This window comes from Micromys minutus (assembly GCF_963924665.1).
Source record: "Micromys minutus genome assembly, chromosome: 15".
NCBI classification, from domain to species: domain Eukaryota; kingdom Metazoa; phylum Chordata; class Mammalia; order Rodentia; family Muridae; genus Micromys; species Micromys minutus.
In genome coordinates, this window is record NC_137984.1 from 28330938 (window position 1) to 28350226 (window position 19289).

Genomic DNA, 19289 nt, shown 5'->3' on the forward strand with positions numbered 1-19289 from the left:
GAGAGAGAGAGAGAGAGAGAGAGAGAGTGGTCAGAGTCAGCAGCATGCCCTCCCCCATTTCTAAGCATCCCTGATTTGTCAGCGGGCTGTAGGATGGAAATGTGGTCCAAAGAAGAATTTCACTGGAGTCAGGGAAACCTCACCCTCCTGGAGAGGAAGCATCCTAGCAGGAGAGTCATATTGCAGCTAAATTTATCTGTTCTGTAATACACTTACTACCTTGTCAGCTGTCTGCCCATTCAGACCAACCTAGAGCTTAGGCATGCCTTACTTACTAAAAAGAACTCTTGCTCTTTCCCAGGTGTCCTCACATTTCACTTATGTTCCATGCCCTAAGATTTCAGGCAAATCTATTCCAAGAATCACTGTCTTCTAGGGAACACATATCAATGAGGCCCTTGAGTCCTTGTTCCTAGTGACTAACTTCACAGGGACAGCAGTGCAGTCAGATTGCTGTGGTCCCTCACTTTGAAAGAGTGCCTTTCATTCACAACACAAACTTTTGCAATATTTCTTTTGCCTTTGCTCTTCTAATGCACAGAATGGTATAAAGGTCAGTGCTTAGAAAACATGTAGCTCATGTAGCCTTTGCTGAAAACATAGGAGACAGCAAGGGTTGGCACCAAATACACTGAGCTGAGCCCTCCCACATCAACCATCAGTCAAGAAAGTTGCCCACAAACGTACCCATAGGCAAATGTGGGGCATTTTCTCACTTGAGGTCCCCTCTTCCCAAATGACTCTAGCTTGTGTCAAGCTGACATAAGACTAGCTAGCAAAGAGGAATGTACTTTCCGAAATTAATATCCCTAAGCATCAGTTGTCCCACTGTGTCCAAGCACCAGCCTGTCTAGTTCTCATACTACTCTATTCATGTTTTAAATAAGACAGTGAAGACCTATTACCCACAAAAGTCAGAAGAAGTTGGTCCCAGAGGCCACGTCATTGGGAATTAGCCTTACCTGTGTCCTATAGACCACAGATGTTTGGTTGGGAAATACTGACCTCATTTCAGAAAGTTGTGTCTTCTAGCCCATTGCTCTTTGTGTCTGACTTTGCTCCGGGTACCATGCTGTTTTTGTTACTGTAACTCTGTAGTATAACTTAAAATCAGGAATGGTGATAATGTCAGCACTCTGCTTTCTGGTCAAAACTGGCTGCTTTGTCAATATAAGCTCTTTTGTTCTTCCTTATTAATTTATGTAATTTTCTATTTTTGTGAAGATCATCATTGGAGTTTCGGTGGGAGTGAGGAGGACCAAGAAAAGGGAGGGTACAGGGTATATACTCAACATATGATATAAGCTGGTTTAAAAATTGTAGTACAAACAGTAAAGCACATTTTAAAATTATGTGTGAGGTGCTGCTAAGCAAAGACAGAACAATGCCACCCGTCGGTCCTCTCCCTGCCCACCACCCATGTAATCCCCAGGTAAGGCCTTATCTAGTCATCTTTGTAACTGGTGGATTGGCATGGACTTCACTGTGCACTGGGCATCTATTACATGTCAAACTCTAAGGACCAGATTCATCCCCTTGGTTCCTCTGACATTTGAGGGCTCAATGATTGTGTTGGACAGAGAAGAATACCTTTTAAATATGAAACTCGTAGCAGCATACCTTCCCCTACTCCGAAGATGTCAGCATTGACAGATAGTCCCAGCAAGCAGAAGTCTAGACACTGTCACATGTCCCCGGGAGGCAAAATTGCCTTGCTGAAAACCACCATTTTAAAAGTGACTGAGGTACAGTCTAATGCGTAGGCGTTTATTAGGATAAAACATAGGCTCCTTTAAGGTCCGTCCTCCATAGATAGCATCTATGGTATGTAATGATGCGCACGGGCTCTTACAAAGGAGACATCTGAGCAAGAGCCCTCACTATAGCCCTTTCCCTCTTGCTCAGGAATCATTATGACTCCCGTAAATTGCTCACTAAATTTCATCTGTCGCCCTGGTTCCTGCTCAGCTTCAGCTAAAGCCTGTTGAAATTGATTTTTGTGTCAGCCGTATAGCAGAGATTCAGTAAGGACCAGAGAGCTTCCCTTTCATTACTGTCTATTTTTCTCCCCTCTGAATTACTTTAGATCTGGCGGGCCCTAATTATATTCCGGAGCTTTCCCGACTGACATTTCCTTTGTTTTAATGAAAACTTCTGGAGGTTTGAGGACACTGTGGGAGAGGCTGTATTCAGCAGCAGCCACCAGAGAGTCAAATGGGCCCCCATTTGTGCTCCTGAGTTGGGAACACTGTGGGCCTTTTGACAGCTCTGAGTGCACAGGCCTGTTTCTGCTGCTGCTGCTGCTGCCACCTGGGGTGATTGAGACACTCTGGAGGTGGACAGCTTCCTTCTGAAACTCAGCACTGTCTGCCTTTGTGACTATTTGTCCTTCTTAAACCCCCCCCCCGCCCTATGATTACAACCAACACCCCTATCCCATCCACTAGTTGCAAACCTCTGCTTACAAGGGTCAGTGATGGGTGTAAAGGACAAATCTAAGTAGGGCCACAGGAAGAATTCGTCATGAGAGCATCTCTCCCTCTCTCTCTCTTCCTCCCCCTCTTCCTCCCACTTCCTTTCCCCTCGCCCTCTTCCCTCTCAGTGCTGATAAAGATCAGGCTTGCTCAAGGGCTCCCTCGGTCTGTGAGTTCACATGGAGAAGCAAGCCAGAAGCAAATCTTTCTGTAGCAATCTTTGCCACAGCCCACTGCCCCAGACCACATGGTTCTCCCCTTCCATGTCTTTCCTGTGTCTGCTTTCTGCTCTCCAGATAGTGGTTCTCCAAGCTTCTCCCAGGTTAAGCCAGTCAGTTCGCTGATTTCTTGGCTCAGAATGACTGAAGCAAAGCACCCAGCTATCTAAACCTAGAAGCTTCACGTTTATTAGCATGATTTGGGAGCCACCTGTTGCAAGAAGCTGCCCTAGGCTGGGGTAGAAGATACATGGACAAGGGGAAAGTTTCCCTTCCAGGGTATAGAGGCTGGTAAACTGAGGATTGGCCCCTAAGACCCAAGGCATTAGGTCATTAGGATCTCAGGAGAGGTTGGAGGTCTCTGGATGACTCACATGTGCTCTCCTAAGCTGTTGAACACCCAAGGCTTCGTACTCTGCCTTTGACAGACTGTGTCAAGAGTAGCCCCTTTCTGTATCTTAGGGGGTTATTCATCTCCCCACAATCACACGCCCTGTGGCTCTGAAAAGAAAACTTCTCAGATTCTGATTACACCAGGGTCCATATATCCCTCTGCCACACATAGCAGAAGCCACATATCACACTGCCACACAGCAGAAACCCAAACCAACCACTAGAAGCCAACAAAGTCTGAACCTTTAAGATTTGTGAGGTTTTTTTTTTTTTAATTTTCAAGATTATAATGCATCATTTTCCCTTTCCACTCTCCAACCCCTCTCACATACCTTTCCTGGCTTTCTTTCATATTCATGGCGTCTTTTGTTCATTAACTGTTGTTATATGCATATGTATATACACATGTATCTTCTTAAGTAGAACCTACTGCAGTCTGTGATGGTTCTTGTCTATGTTCTCTGGGCTGAGCACTTGGTATTGGAAAACCGATTGGTGCCCTTCAATGGGGAAGACCACGTCTCCCTGTCTCAGCCTCCCGTGGTGTTTAGGGTTGGTGTTGTATGGGCTTTCTCCCATCCAGCTTGTCATGTCTCTTGTTGTCATCCTGGACTTTTAAATTTTAAAAATTAATATTTTATTGGTGGATACTTCAATATTTATATTTTTGGATAAATTCTACATATGTTGGTTACACATTGGATAGCTTTTGTTTACTGTAAGTTACCAGGTTGTCTTTCTTTCTTTTGTTAAACTGAAGATAATTTGAAAGTTCCTCTTGGACTGAAGTCCAGGCCCCAGATACAATTTCTGTCCTCCAGGTGCCACCATTCACTTGGAATAGAAAGGAAGATTGTGTGAGGTGGGAGTGGGAGGACTCTCTGGGGGAGCCAGCTTTGTCTGTGAGTACTCTCTGCCCTTATCTTTTGACCTCCACCTCAAAGGGGTTAGCCCTCCCAGGACTGAGCACATAATCTCATACGGATGGACAGGGTCATTCTGTGGGTTGAGTTAGACACCACCCAGGAAGATGCTTGATTCTTTGCTTATTTGGAGGCCCAAAGAGGAGATGACGGGGAATGTGTTCTTGGCTCCAGACTGGGGCCAGAGACTGGTTCTGCTGCCCTCTGAGTTTCTTGTGAGTCCTCCTTTTCCTCAGCTTGTCTGGTTCTCAGCACTATCACTTCAGCTGTGCACACCATTCCTGTGCACAGGCATTTGGCTCCCTGCTAAGGAGTCTGTATACATTAATCATTGTCTGAAAAAAAAAAAAACACTGATTTGCTTCCCCCTTGAACCATCCATTTTCATTTATAAGCAGCCACACAAAAAAGTGAGGCATGTAGTCTCCAATGAATAGAAGGAAGGAAGTCTCTTGTTCTCTCCTGGAGTCTATAAGCAAGCCTTAGCTCTCTGTGGGCCTAGCCCTGAGTAGTCAATAAGTAAGCCTTGGCAGAGAATTGACAGTGTGTGGTACCAAGGGAGAGGGTAGTCTCTTGGGGACAATTCTGGGGTAGGAACTTGTTTGGAGTGTTCCACAGGCTGGGAGCCATTAGGAGTCAGGTCTCTTTTCTGTAGATTTACTAAGCAGAGCCTTCAAAGTCACCAGGTGTCATGTGCCAACCAAAGCAACAGTGGTTGTCTTTGACCTGGAGAAACCCTAGGAGTAGACACTGTGCCAGGAATGCTCCATGAGCAATTGTGATTTAAGGATCTTTGGACTCTTCCCATAGAATCCTCTTACACTCTTCTCTGCCTCTAGGTGTGTTTCCTCTCTACATTTTATTTCTATGTGTGTGAATGTTTGAGCCTATGTACCATGTGCATACAGTGGCCCTGAAAGCCAGAAGAGGGCATCAGATCGCCTAGAACAGGAGTGATGGATGGTTGTGAGCCACCATGTGGGTGCTGGGAATTGAGCATGATTCTCTGTAAGAGCATCCAGTGTTCTTAACCACCAAATCATCTCTCCAGTCCTCTTACGGCAAGTTTCCCTCTGATCTCTATGCTTTTCCTGAGAGCCACTCTTTGGTGAATTTAAAAGAGCTTAGCTTAAGTTCACTTTACCTTCTCTGGCAAGCCAGGCAATCATAATCACTGCCTGGAACCTCTCCCTCATATCTGGTCCCATAGAATTTGTGGCTAGACAGAAATGTGAGGGGCTAAAGGAGGCTAATGTGGAATGTCAGTGGTACCAAGAATAGGAACACAATCATCACACACATCACATCTTCATCTAATGTGTTATTTAGCAAATATTGGATGAGTTTCTTCTCCATCACACAGGACAGAAGACTTGGATAAAGTCTGCATCTAGTTTCTTCTCATGCCCTGTAGCTTTAGCCTTCCATGAATTTCTAGACTGTCTGTCCTTCTCTAGAATTCTAATACTTCCACCCTGGTCCAAGTGGTCATCATCTTTTTATTTTCTCCAGATGGGAGCTTGACCCTAGGTGAGGTAGTTCCTTTGGCCAAGGGCGTTTGGTTCTTAAAGAATGTGCATGATATAGTTTACCGCTTTCTGAGACTTCAGTGTGTGCTGGGTACTGTAGATCAGCCATTTTTTACTTGTGGCTTAAGAACCTTGTGGGGGGTCAAATGCTTTTTCATGGGGGTATCACATATTAGATACCCTACCTAGCAGATATTTCCATTATGGTCCATAACAGTAGCAAAATCACAGTTATGAAGTAGCTACAGAGTCCTAGCATTAGGAAGGTGGAGAAGGACTGTTCCAGATGGTATACTGTGTCACCAGTGTCTGAAGGACAGACAAGACAGATGGACACATACAGATAGATTGAACCAGAACTGATCTACAAGACATCACCCACTACTGTGTGCTCTACATTCTCATATTTTCTTCTTTTTGGTGATTACTTTGGGCCTGGGGCCTTGTTCTACCATTGATGGACCCCTTTTCATCCCTTCAATTCATTTTGATTTGATTTGTTTTCATTATTCTGGAAATGCATATTTGAAAAATAAAAAAAAAAAAAGAAGAAGAAGAAGAAACGAAAATCACAGCACTGGTTGGGACCAGCAGGGGTTGGCATTGAATGCTGTGACAGTTCAAAGGAGGAACATTCATTTGTGACTAAAAAAAAAAAAAAAAAAAAAAAAAACATTGAAGCTGCTTTCCTCAGTGGAGCTGAGATTGTCTCTAAAAGCTAATTCAAAAGAGAAGAAGCCTTGAAAGGGGGCAGTGGGTGAGATGGTGCTGAGTCTGTCTGATCCAGCATGTGTGCTCCATTGGAAAAATGTGTGTTGGTGACCCAGAAATGAAAGGGCTCTCTTCCAGGCTAGCCTCGGGCAAGCAGCTCTACAGATTTGATGGACACCGAGGTGAGGCTTCTGCAGCCATTTCTGAGCAGAGCATTGTTTTCCTCCTGCCTGCATTCACGTTAGGGAGCAACAGACAAAGGACAGTCCTAAGTGTGCTGGAGTGAGTCACATTGTGCTTTGGTGTTGAATTATTTTGTATGGAAGAAGAATCAGTTCTTTACAACAAATGACACAGAAGGAAGTAGAAAGGGAGAAGAGTGGACTGTGTCTGACTCACAGCTTTCAGCATCACACCCGGCTTCCCCACTGTGTGTGTGTGTGTGTGTGTGTGTGTGTGTGCGCGCGCGCGCGCATGTGTCTGGGGGGGTGGGTGCCTGTGTGTGCATTTGTGTGTGTGCATGTGTGTGTACAGCTCAATCCTAGCTGTACCTCAGGTTTTTAATGATCTTGAAGTCAGCTGGCTCCTAGCTATTCCCCGAAGGTCTGCCTTAATCTAGATAGTAACCAGCTTTGACATCCTCCAGTGATGTACAAGGCAGCTCATGCTGAGCAGGGTCCTTGCTGATCCTTTTTGGTCCTTCCTGACCATCCAGGGTTGACAGCTCAGGAACCACCCTGCTCCATTGTAAGGATGCCTTTGCCTGGGCCTATGCCAAAGCATCCATTGTTCCATTTGCAGGACTTCACTTAAGCCCAACCTGCCATCTCAGGGTGGCATCTCAGAGTGGCATTATTCATCTTCTGCTCCAAAAAAAGCCTGCCTTTCATCTTGAAGGTGAAATTTAAAGCAAAATGTAGAGGTGTTTTTTTTTTTTTTTAATTTTCTACATTCACGGAGAATAACTTAAAATAAAACAGAAAACACACACACACACACACACACACACAAATTGTGTACCCTTAGTTATAAAATAGCACTTATTTCTGTAGATTTCAAACTAAGAACTGGCCGGTGCCTTCTATGTGAAATTTACCAAGGATTGATTTTCTCCTCTGCTCTCTGTCCTCAGCACCACACAGTAGGAGAGCTGTGCTCGATACCAGCTACCACTCTGTAATTACACACTGAGGTATTCTTGCAGCAAATCAGCCCCTCAAAGAAGAGCCTGTGCTTCCAAAAGGAGCTAAAAGCCTCAGACTTAGTGTCTTCAATTCCATTTTGGCAGAAGTACCCCATAGACATCCATGGGGAGAAAGGGACTCAAAATGTGTGTCTAGGCTTAGGCGCTCAAGAGGCAGTTCTGATTAAGGTTTGATTCCAGGGGCAGGGCTACAAAGGATACCAGTGTGGGAAGAAAGGAGAGTCAGGAAGGCAAATGGTGATACTTTGGCATCATGCAGTGATGCAAACAGGGATGTGTTTCTTGGTAGCATAGGGGTGAAGACTGGCTGACTGGGACCGAAGTCATGCTACACTTAAATCTAGAAAAAAGTAGACAGAGACCAAGATTGCAAAGTACACACTAGCACCCTAGATATAGAGGACAGACCAGTCCAGAAGCGAATACCCCCCCCACACACACACAAGAGACCTGCAAGCAGTTGGACCACAAAGTCAGAGCCAGTGGACCTCTACCAAGCCAGTTTCCACAAAAGTGACTAGCCCTTGGAGAGTGTTCCTGGCCACTTGCAAGGGCTGCCTTTGCCCAGCCCAAGGGGACCATTCAGAGAACTGTAACTAAGTTAGGTGATATCAAATTGAACCCGTGTTTGTCTATAGGTTCCTTTCTCTCTGTTCTTTACCGGAAAAACAACATTGTTCAAGATGTGGTTAGCGGTCTTTAAAGCTGAGTGTGGGTCTCACCCTGAAGCACAGCACCACAATATCCCTCTGGCCACCATCCCGACAGCTGTTTGGGGCACAGCAAGAGAGCGCTGTGGCCACTGTATCTTCCTATAACCTTGAATTCTGTAATTCAAGAGAGTCCCCAGCTTTGTGAGCTGAGCCCCACTAACCCTTCTCATCTCTGTCACATTCAGATGACCCTGGGGGGTGAAAAGTGTTTCAAGTCATCATTCCTGTTCCTCATCCCCATGTCAAGTGCTGGCTCCAGGAGCTTACCAGCCCTCAGCTGAAAGCAACTTAAGCCAGTTGATTTTCTTAATATTTTTTTCCAGTTGTGAGAACTGAACCTAAGACCTTGTGTGTCCTAGACGTGCTCTACTGCTATGCCACACTCCCAGCTCAAAATTCAAATTGTTTTAAGAACCGAAAGAAAGTCTCTTCAGTTCCTGTTTCCTGAGATTTACTCATTCCCCTCCGCCCAGGCCGGTCAGCCCTTGTCTAGTGCTTTTGAGAGAAAGAGAATCCGATTGTCCAGCACTTCCATCTTACATGCTTGAGAACCCCTGTAAAAATCAGTCAAAGAGATGACTGAATGGGTAGTGTCTATTAAAAAGCAAATCAAATACTAACTAGAACTAGATCTTCTAACAGCCATATTTCTGTGTGTCTGTCTGAGCTTTTGTCTGTCTGGTCACTGGCATACTGTAAGGTTGATATAGGCATTGATTTGCGTGGGGTTGGAATGGAAAACTAACGCTGTTCATCACAACTAAACCTTTTGAAATTTTTTTTTCTTACAGGGTCGTCATGTCAAAACGGGCCAGCTTGCTGCCATTAAGGTTATGGACGTCACAGGGGTAAGGTGTTTTATTCTGTTATCTCATTGGCTATATAGTGGTAATGAAGAAGTGAGCGACAGAAGAAAAACACTTGCCAGAAAAGTAATCTTCCTACATATTCCAGATCCTTTTCCATTTGTGATTCATGTGAAAAAATACGAACTCTACAACAGCCAACTGAGCAGGCCAGGAATAAATCACTCCAATTAAAGCCAGTACTACACACTGCCTTAGGTTCTCAGACTGAATAATGTGTGCTGATAATTTACATAAACATAACCATGGATATTTGCATAGGAAGCTGGAGCTAGGATTCTAAGGCATTAAATTATAACACTGAGATTACAAAGAAGAGAAGAGTCTTAACTGTTTCCCTAAGGGACTGCCCAACAATGAAGCAGAGGAGAACTGGGATGGCTATAAATTCCTTATACCACACTTACCATGGACATTTTCCAAAACAAATGGTTTTTGATCAAATAATCACATAGTTACAAATTCCTATTTCTTAGAGAACAACTCTAAATTTCTGCCTGGTTGATCAAAGCAATCTAATATTTCTTTAGACATTCCTTTAAATACGATCTAATGCTTTTAGTCTCTTAGCTTGGTCTAAGTTAAAATATTTTAATAACCATTCAAGATTGTAGAGTGGAAATCAGACTTTAAAGGATTCACAGGACATCAAAAATATGTTAATAGTGTTCTATTATCCTGGGAATTTTTCTAAGATGTCTGTCTCTTGCACATAAAAGCTGAAAGACCAAAGTCTCCATTTGGCCAGAAGTGAAATATGAAATATAAACAGTCATCCAGTCAATGAGTCACACAAAGATATCAATAACTAAGAAACAGATTGAAAAAAAAAGTTTGTTAGCACAATAACCATTAAGCCATACCCTTTAGACAGAATCTATTATCTTTGGTAAATATGAGTTGTAAGGCTTTCCAAAAGATCTCCTCACTAATCTTTATAAGTATCATACATTGTATTGACTTATTTATTCGTTATTGTTTATCTAGATTTCTCTTTAAATTATACTTTATAATTTAATTAATGAAAGGAAAACCTTGTTTCTGTATACTTGTTCCCAGTTGAATGACACTTTAAGATGCTTATTACTAATTTTGCAGTTTTTTGGGGTTTTTTTGTTTGTTTTTTTTTTTTTTTGTTGTTGTTGTTGTCTTTAGTACATTGTTTCAATTTCAGTGACTCCAAGTAATTCAAATATTTAACCTGTTAGGTCACCTGATATTGACTAAAAAATGCATGTGGATTACTCAAATTACAGTTATGCTTTGCCACTTGAAACAGATGATTAAGCATGGTAAAGGTGTCTTTTCCCCTCAGGTTAAAAAGAATCTAGAGGTTTAGAATTACAATGTTTAGTGTTAATTGTGAAACTGAAAAAATCTAGATGCCCTGGAGGGACAGGCCTCTGAGCATACCATTGGGGATTATCTTGATTTTATTTGTTGAGATAAAAAGACCTGCCCTCTCTGGGTGGTACCATTCCCCAGGCTGGGATCCAGGTATGTGTAAGTGGAGCAGGAGAATTGAGCAGCAGCATGAATTCACTCTCTGCTTCCTGATTGCTGATGCAATGTGGCTCCTTCCAACTCCTGCTACCTTGACCTTCCTGCCATGATAGGCTGGACTATTGAACTGAGATCTCCACTAAATGCCTTATCTCTTAATTTGCTTTTGTCAAAGTATTTATCAGAGCAACTAGCTCAGAAACTATGACAATTGTCAGGGGTGTTTGACAGCAGTGTGGTAAAGCAGAGGATGGCATTATCCTTTTGTTTTCTCACTTTAGCTCATAGTCTCCCTACCTACTTGGGTCACCACATTATAGTTTGATATAACTACAAATCTTATCCCTGGTAGAAGAATACACAGAAGTCCCTTCCAATGATTTTTTTTTCTTCTTGAATGTTTAGCAGTATATCCAGTAAAAATGCATGTTCTGTAGAAATGAGCCTCTACCCCTGACTAAGAAACTACATGCAGTTGATGGTTTCTGGAGAAGGGAGAGTCAGCTTCCTTGAAGGGTGTGGCTCATGGTAGGTCTGCTACATTTCAGAAGGTGCTCCCACATCCAGAAGATTACGGACAGCATAAATTACAAAGAGGAGACAGAGTAGGAGGCAGGGATGTGGGAGTGCATCTGAAAGAAGTTAAGGGGGAGATTGGGGTGAAATAGTGAAATGTGTTGTCTAAAACGCTCAAAAAATTAATTAAATTAATTTTTAAAAGAAGAAAAAAATAAGAGTTCTAAAGAGGTTCAGAAGGAGTAAGATGGAGGATGTGTAAGTGCCATATAATCTAACTACACTGTATACTTGTAAGAAATCACCAAAACAGAAAGAAATATAGCTCCTATTAGTCGGAATTAAAGGATTGGTTATTGGAACAGTGAATTAGCAGGATATAACACAGAAATCGAAATCTAGTATTGTGAGCCTCTATTTAGAAGCTCATAATAAATATGTAAGCCTTTTTCCAAAACCCCAACTACAAAACAAATCAGAATTTGTTTGGCAGTTTTGCTGAAGTCATAGTATTCAGTCATCCTTAGATTGAGTCATATTTCTGCATAATAAGATACGCTTGGCAGCTTAGCAACTAATGGTTGTGATGGATCCAAGATGGCCACACTGTGGCACAAGTTCTGTTGTGTGTCTCTGTGGAGTGAGAGCTGAGTTCCGCTGACAACATAGATGGGATTGCATGAAGTTCTTTATTGATGTGAAGGTGGGAGTTGAGGATGATAGATATTGCTCTCCTGGTGTTGGGTTTTCTAGGAGAGGATTCTAATTGTTCCAAGAACCATTCTTAGTAGTCAGTGCTGGCCACCTTCCTTGCAGTAAAAACTATTAATTATATACCCTGGGATGCAGGTTCACATGAAGGAATACCAGTTAGCCTTCCTCAACTGGGTTTCTGAGTAAGCCTTTTCAAAAATGATTTGATAGATTTTCTCTCAATTGCCCAAGACTAGCAAACAGAGGATACCATTCTATGTGTTCAGCGTGCCAGCCCATTACATAAAACAGGCACTTAATGGTATGAGTTCTGTTCTCTTGGAGAACACACTTTAGAAGAGCAGATTCATTTCTGTGACTTGATCATAGCATTGAGTCTTATTTAACCATTGACCCTCAACAAAGACAGATGTGATGTACAACAGGAAATAGGTTTATTATTGCTCTGCTGTCTGAGGCAGGATCCAGTGAGCTTGTCCCTGCCCATCACCATCAGCAACAGCTTTTCCTCTGTTAAACTGTGATGTTCTCTTTAGAAAGCAATCGATTCAATTTTGTGGTGTTGTCCTTTGTGTGTTATGGAATCCAGTGCAAATGCTTCTCAACAATTATTTTAATTGGGCTCATTATGGCCGTTCTGTTCAAAGCTGAAATGAGTTCTCAAAGGTCATCTTTGTTGATTGTGTTCTGTGACCTACTGCAAAGTGACTGTAGTTTATTGCAATAAAACTGATGAGCTATAAGCTTGAAATTAATTTTCAAATTCTTGATTTTTATCCTAGAATCTTTCCTTTTATAGGAAACGGTCAGAAAGAAGACCAAATCCAGTGCCCACATCCTTCCAGTTTTAGCACTGTGACAATGCAAGATTTGCCAAATTGGCTTCAGAATTATGGCTTATGCTCCATCTTGGTCTTCAGAGTCCTTTTGAGTTGCCCAAATCATCATGAAAAGTCTGCTTTCAATTCTTTGTGAGAATTCCCTCACCACTGCATTTGAAACTCCAAACTTACTTAAGAGGACCTAATCCCTTTGGAGCAATAATTCCCACAGTGTACTATGAGCATCAATGGGTCCTCGGTAGTTCTGTGATGTCCACAAAACATACAGATTCCCTCCTCTGCTGTAGAATCCCCTTGGATTCACTCCCTTTTATATGTTCCTTAAGAGATGCTGGAGATATACTTAAGAGTATATCTGAGCAAACCTGAGCTTGTTTTCTAGTACTGAGATTATGGGCTCCAGGGGGATCCCATGTTTCTGACCTTCATGGGCATCTGTACTCACATGTACATATCCACATGAAGACACACACGTATATATGTCATTAAAATGATTAAAAAAATAAACCTCTTCAAAAAGAGAAAGATAGCACACTACCAAAGGTAGGGATTTCTGTTCCTGGAATTTTGTATCTTCTTTTTTCTAGCCACTAGGCATGAGACCAAGGGTCTTTGATGATAAATGTTCCCAGTTTTTGATTTACATCATTGATGCATATTAATCCCTTTATGGTGACAGCCTAATGTACATCTAGTACATAATGAAATAATAACAATTTCTAAGCTGACTTGATGTGGCTACATTAGTCAAGGCATCTTGAGTTGTATTATCATCTCCATTCACACCGAAGGAAGCTGAAAGGGGAATTTACTAGCTGGTGTATAAAAACCACACTCACAGAACTCAGAAAGGTCCAGAAAGACACATGGGATGGCATGAGTTCTGTCTCTGGGCTCTTCTTTCGGCTCTAATTTCCTCATTAGTGTGACAAATTCACGCACTCTCTCAGTTCTTTTCAACTTCGTCTGGGCTGGATACTTGGCTTTGAAAGTGCCCAAAGGAAGGTAATTCCTCAAAGGGGCTGAGAGCCAGGAGAGAAGTAAGTAAGAAGGAGGTTGTATAGACAAAACAGGGGATTTCCATTCACATCCAAGCATCATAGTTCATGTCATGTGTCATGGTACATCATGGCATCATAATATATTCAGACTTATTTGGTTCTTAAATGTCCTTCTAGTTACGTTTTTATATCCTAACCCCAAATAAATGAGATTGGTAGCTAACAAGATAGAAATTTTCCTAAATTACTTTAAATGTTGTGTGTGCATATATTTATATTGATATTTATGTAGTTGATGTATAATATAATTATTTATTTAATGTATTTGATAAATATTTATACATGTATTTAATAAATATTCCTACTACTTTGTGACAGGTACTAAAAGTTTAAAAATAAAAAAACTGGTCATTAATGTAAACAGGACCTCATGCTAAGCATACCCTTACTCCAAATATCTACAAACAAAGATCTTATAAAATTTATGAATAAAGTTATCTATCTTCTTTGTTGGGTCAGTTATCTGAAGCTAAATTCAGAACATCCCACAGGGAAAGATAGTCCCAAAAGAAGAATGCAGAGTGTGCCAAGGGCTGAAACAACGTGTTCTGGAAATTGTGTATCATTTGGTTTTGATGTTTAAAACAACCAAGAAGAGACTGGTAAAGATAAATCTGAACAAAGGCCTCATGGCTCAGTGATTAAAAGTCTTTACTGTTCCTGCAGAGGACCCACACTTGGCTCCCAGCATTCATGCAGGGCAGCTCACAGCTGACTGTAATGCCAGGCTGAGGGGATCTGGCTCTGACAACACTTGCACACACACACACACACACACACACACACACCATACGAGCACATACATGCACATACAAAATTTAAATATAAAAATACATCTTGAAAATAGATAAATATGGGCAAATTGGTCTAGATCCTGAAGGGATTCAATACTATGACAAGGTTTTCAAGGTTTTTTTTTTTTCTTCCCAATATACCACTTTGATCAAATAGTTCTAAGGAAAAACAGTGTATACATGAGTTAAAAGAGGTTTTATCTTGTTAAAGACAGAGTTTAGAAGCTATTAAGTCTTGACCTCTTTCCCAGAAGCAAGAGCAGAGCAGGTGAAAGCCAAGGGGCTGTGTGCCTGCCTGCTGGAAGGAGCAGCTTTCTAGTGGCCTCTCTCCTGCCTTTCTGAGTCCTGATAGGTGTAGAGTATGACCAGCCCAATCTCTTTTGGAAGACTACAATACAGGCTTTCCTCAGGGATGCCAGCAAAATGCTTTACACATTGTCAAAGGGCTCAGTAAATGTTTGCTGAAATGACCACACACACACACACACACACACACACACACACACACACACACACACACACACACACCACAAAATCCAGTGTATATTTTTGGCAAGTCCAGGAGATGTACTGTTCCAAATATGTTTGGTTCTTTCCTCCCAATAGGGAGACATTCTATGATGTGATTAATAGCATAATATATACTAATAATGTATTAAGCACAAGGGCCCAGAGCAAAGAAAAATGGCTAACACGGACTGCTTCCTTTGAGCCAAACACTACCATTGTAATATGCAAAACTCAAAGAATCCCCCCCCCAAGCAGATATTGCTATGATTTTCATTTGACAAAGAACTGAAACTGTAAAGCTTAAGTAACATGCACAAACTCAACAGATACACTGATGTCCCAAGCTTGGCTTGAGGTGAAAATGATATGTGATGTATAGTGAATGATACATATTACATCCTTAAACATAATTTTAATTAGTCCTGGTGAACATGGACTGAGGGAAGTGGAGTTAGAGAAGCATGAAGAATGTTGGAAGACTTTGCCCTGGAATTTTATACTTGTACATGGAACTGTATGTGCCTGCATGTATGTATGTGTCTGTCTGGTAAGCCCCATGCTCTCTTGTGCTCAGCCCTGGCTTGTTTACCTAAGTTGATGTGTTGCTAGTATCAACCTGAATAATAAACCTCTTTCCAAAGTTAAGTAACCACAATGAGACAAGACAGTGGGGCCACATTCCAGAAATTGAACACCGAGAGCACTCACCCATAAGAGAAAGAATGAATTGCTATATTCAGTGTCAATATTTCATGACAGACAGGGACACAATCTTCCAGAATCATAATGTCCCAACACCCTCAAAAGACTAACTCTTAAGCAGTAACTTTAGGCAAAGAGTCAACTTGCTTTCAAGAAGTGGACAAAGTATCGAGGGAAAATTAGCTGGGTAGGTTGAAAATGTCCCTTGATAAAGTGACAGCTACGTAAGATTCACAGTACAGGAAGGCTTTGGTTAGGAAAGAAAGGGGGTTCAAGAAGGGCACACCTGTATATGAAACCACCCCCAAACCTAGAAATGCTCTGCTGAGGCTCACCTGAAGTAGAAATCCTAGAGACCTCTCTTGTAGGATTGTTCAAGTGGATGTCTTTAATAGGCAGAATATTTTGATAAAGTGCACGATCCAACTCTTCAAAGGGAAAAGATAAATATCTCGGTCTTCATTCTTCCCTCTCCCTTTGGAACTAGTTCCTGTGATGTGGCTGTGGCCTTGTACTGCATGCAGAAACATGGAACATCAGCTGCCCACTCCGCACATATGCCTGCACCTGCCATTACTACCACTGCAGACTGGACTGGTGGCTAGTGTGCGTCAGGGTCTCTGCGAATATTCTTGCATGCTAAGTGTATGGGTTGGGTTTTGGAGCTTGCATATGTGCATGCTCATGTGACAGAGATCATAACAAAATGGTGGAAGGAAATGAGGCAGAGTGACAGAGAGAGCAAGGACACACAGCCGATACCTGGAGTCTAACACATCCAACTTAAAAAAAAATATGGCGATTTGTTATCTGATGGTGCCTTGTATGTGTTGACTTGATGTTCTGAACAGTTGATGTAGTTATTCCAGTTATTTCTCTTAGCACTCCAATGGTATTCATAAGTATGCAGATGAGCAATTGGCATAAAGAAGTTTCAAGACTTGGAGTCCTTATCCAGGGCTGTCAATCCAGGTCTTCAGGCAAATTCCTCACTAGTGAACATGTGATAGCTTCCTGCCTCTCTTCTGTGACACAAACACCTCATCATTTCTGGTCTTTCTTGTTTGAGGCATTGAGTTCTTTTTTTGTAGTTTAATTTTCTCATCAACATTTTGTCTGTTTTCTTAATAACTTCAATCTTATGTTTTGTTTTTCTCTCCATGAAAAGTCTTTTCTCATTTCAAACTTATTTGACTGGAAAGAGTATTCAAGTGAGTAACTGGGACAGAGTGCTGCCCTGTTCTCAGATTGTTAATGAAGAGCCTTGCATATAGTAGGTGCTTCATAAAGTAAAATACAGGTCCGAATAGAAAAGAGCAGAGAAAGCACAAAAAGTAGAAAACCAGACCAAGTTGAAATCCAAGATGTAAGCCAACACCATGGAATTTACTTTCCCTGACAACCACAAGTTCTTACAGGTAGAAAAGGTCACTCCAACTGGGATAACTGTTGGTTGAACTATAGGCCTAAGATCCTTGCGGCTACAAAGGCCCTCATTTCCAGTGGATGTCAGCCAAATGATTGACACTATTGCCAGACCTAAAAGAGACCCATGGAAAGAGCAAAACTCTACAGGTGATCAGTCTCACCCGACCAGTTGAGAGATTTTAGTAGGTACTGGGCCTATTGATTATTCTTGCTTGGCTACAACTCTAGGTGTGAATATCTCTTCTTTCATATAGTTAGGCTGAGGATTAGACCTATTCACTTGTAAAGTGTTTAATATAGAGAACATGGTATCATTTCTGTGTCACTTGCACACAGATTTTCATCTTTCCATGACATGATGGTCCTCTTGGGAAGCAATACATAATGCCCCATCTGCCGAAGAGCCTTTGAAACCATGATTTCAGAAAAATGACTTCACTCCCAGTGACATAAGTCATGCTTTCCCCTTCTTTTTATCAGTGACATCACTGCCATTTCATCTTTAGGCTTAGCTCAAACTTGTGTTTCTCCATGACAATGATATCAGCTTGTTGTTGTTTGATTCTGGTTTGTTTGCTTTTCGGCTTTCTGATTTGGAGAAAGGGGAGGGGCATGGAGCCGGATGGGTGCAGAGTGGGGAGGATCTGGGAGGAGGATGAGGGAAGAAAATTCATGATTAGAATATATTTACCAAAAATGTATTTTCAATATAAATAAATAATGAATAAACAAAATCACCTTCAATATACATACTATACATTAACTTTGCCAACCCCCCCCCCCAAAAAAATGCCAGTCTTCTTTTTGGCCTGGTATGTAGCCCTAGTCATACAGAGAATATTGTCATATGTATGAAAATTCTAGTGACATTTCTAGGCAAACAGTTTGAAAATAACATTTGCAACCATTTAAAGAAATGTAAACTTTGGATATGAAACAAAAAGACAGTAAGATGCCAATAAATGGCATTTCATTCGGATTCATTTTATTATTACTTTTTTTTTTTTTTTTGGACAAGTAGTATTTGGTTTTATCTGAGTTGTCTAGCCCATGTAGTCTCTGGTTTTTTTGTTACCCAAGCAGTTTTGGGTTATGGGTTCCATCTCATGAAGTGGGTATTAAGTCAAATCAGACATGGATTGGTTACTCCTACAGGCTTTGAGCTACCATTCCCCTGTCATATTTGGCAGGTAGGACAGATTGTAGAGCAAAGCTTTTGTGGTTGGGTTGGTGTGTTTATGTATCTACTTGTGTAGCTGCAGAGTACCTCCTGCACCAAAGGCACTAGAATGTGGGGGTGAAAGTTCTACATAGGCACCAACTCAAACTCTCCATATTCAGCAAGTTGTACGGGTGTTGTCTTCAGCAATAAGACCTTGCCATCAGTTTGTGGAGAGCAACCTATTATTCTCTGGGCAACAGCCCGGATAGTGTAAGATTTATACATCAGTATGAATTTTACTTCCCTGAAGACTTGGGACAATTTATTCCTGTTCCATAGATTAAGAGCTAGACATTGGACTAGTAGTCCTTTGTTTTAGGGCACAAGAATACTGGACATTTATTGACTCTATTTTAAAATTGTATTGTACGGATAGTTAAGGAGTGTTCCCTGTACTATAATTATGCAATGCTAAAACCCCTCCGTCATTCCCTGAGATCTAAGTAAAACATTTTGTATGTTAACAAGCTCCTTGAACTCGAGGAATAAAATCAGGTTCTCTCTTCTCAACAAAAAATATGGTTCTAAGCTTTCTCTTTAGTGCTTTGGTTGAGTCAGCAGGAGTAATTGCCCGTGTTTGAGAATTTTCTATATAAAGTTAGGGAAACTGGCTTTGGAACCCTGAGTGATCTGGAAGTGAATCGGAGCCCTAATATTTACAGTGACTGGGCTGAGGAAGTTACTTAACCTCACCAGGTCTCATTTACCTCATTTGTAAAAATCTAATCCTTAGAAACAGTGCCTACATTGAGCTGCTTGGGGTTATGAAGAACACTACTACATTAGGACCTGTGCAATGACACAGAGAGTCAAAGGTCACACTTTCAATCCCTGTAAATCATACAAAGGAAGAATGAACCTCTACCCTAAGGTGTTCTCTAATCTCCACATGTGCACACTGACACAGGGTACCTATGCACAACACACACACACACACACACACACACACAAACACACACACATTCA

The 19289-nt window shown here is 41.6% G+C and overlaps 1 protein-coding gene across 4 annotated transcripts in view; it reads left to right on the top strand.

The window, feature by feature from the left end:
* Positions 1–19289, top strand: part of TNIK (TRAF2 and NCK interacting kinase) — a 373654-nt gene that overhangs the window by 205134 nt on the left and 149231 nt on the right. For all 4 annotated transcript variants that reach the window (XM_080929385.1, XM_080929386.1, XM_080929387.1 and 1 more), the window contains exon 3: positions 8957–9013. In XM_080929385.1, coding sequence (XP_080785511.1) covers positions 8957–9013 — 57 coding nt within the window. The remainder of the gene's footprint in view (positions 1–8956; positions 9014–19289) is intronic.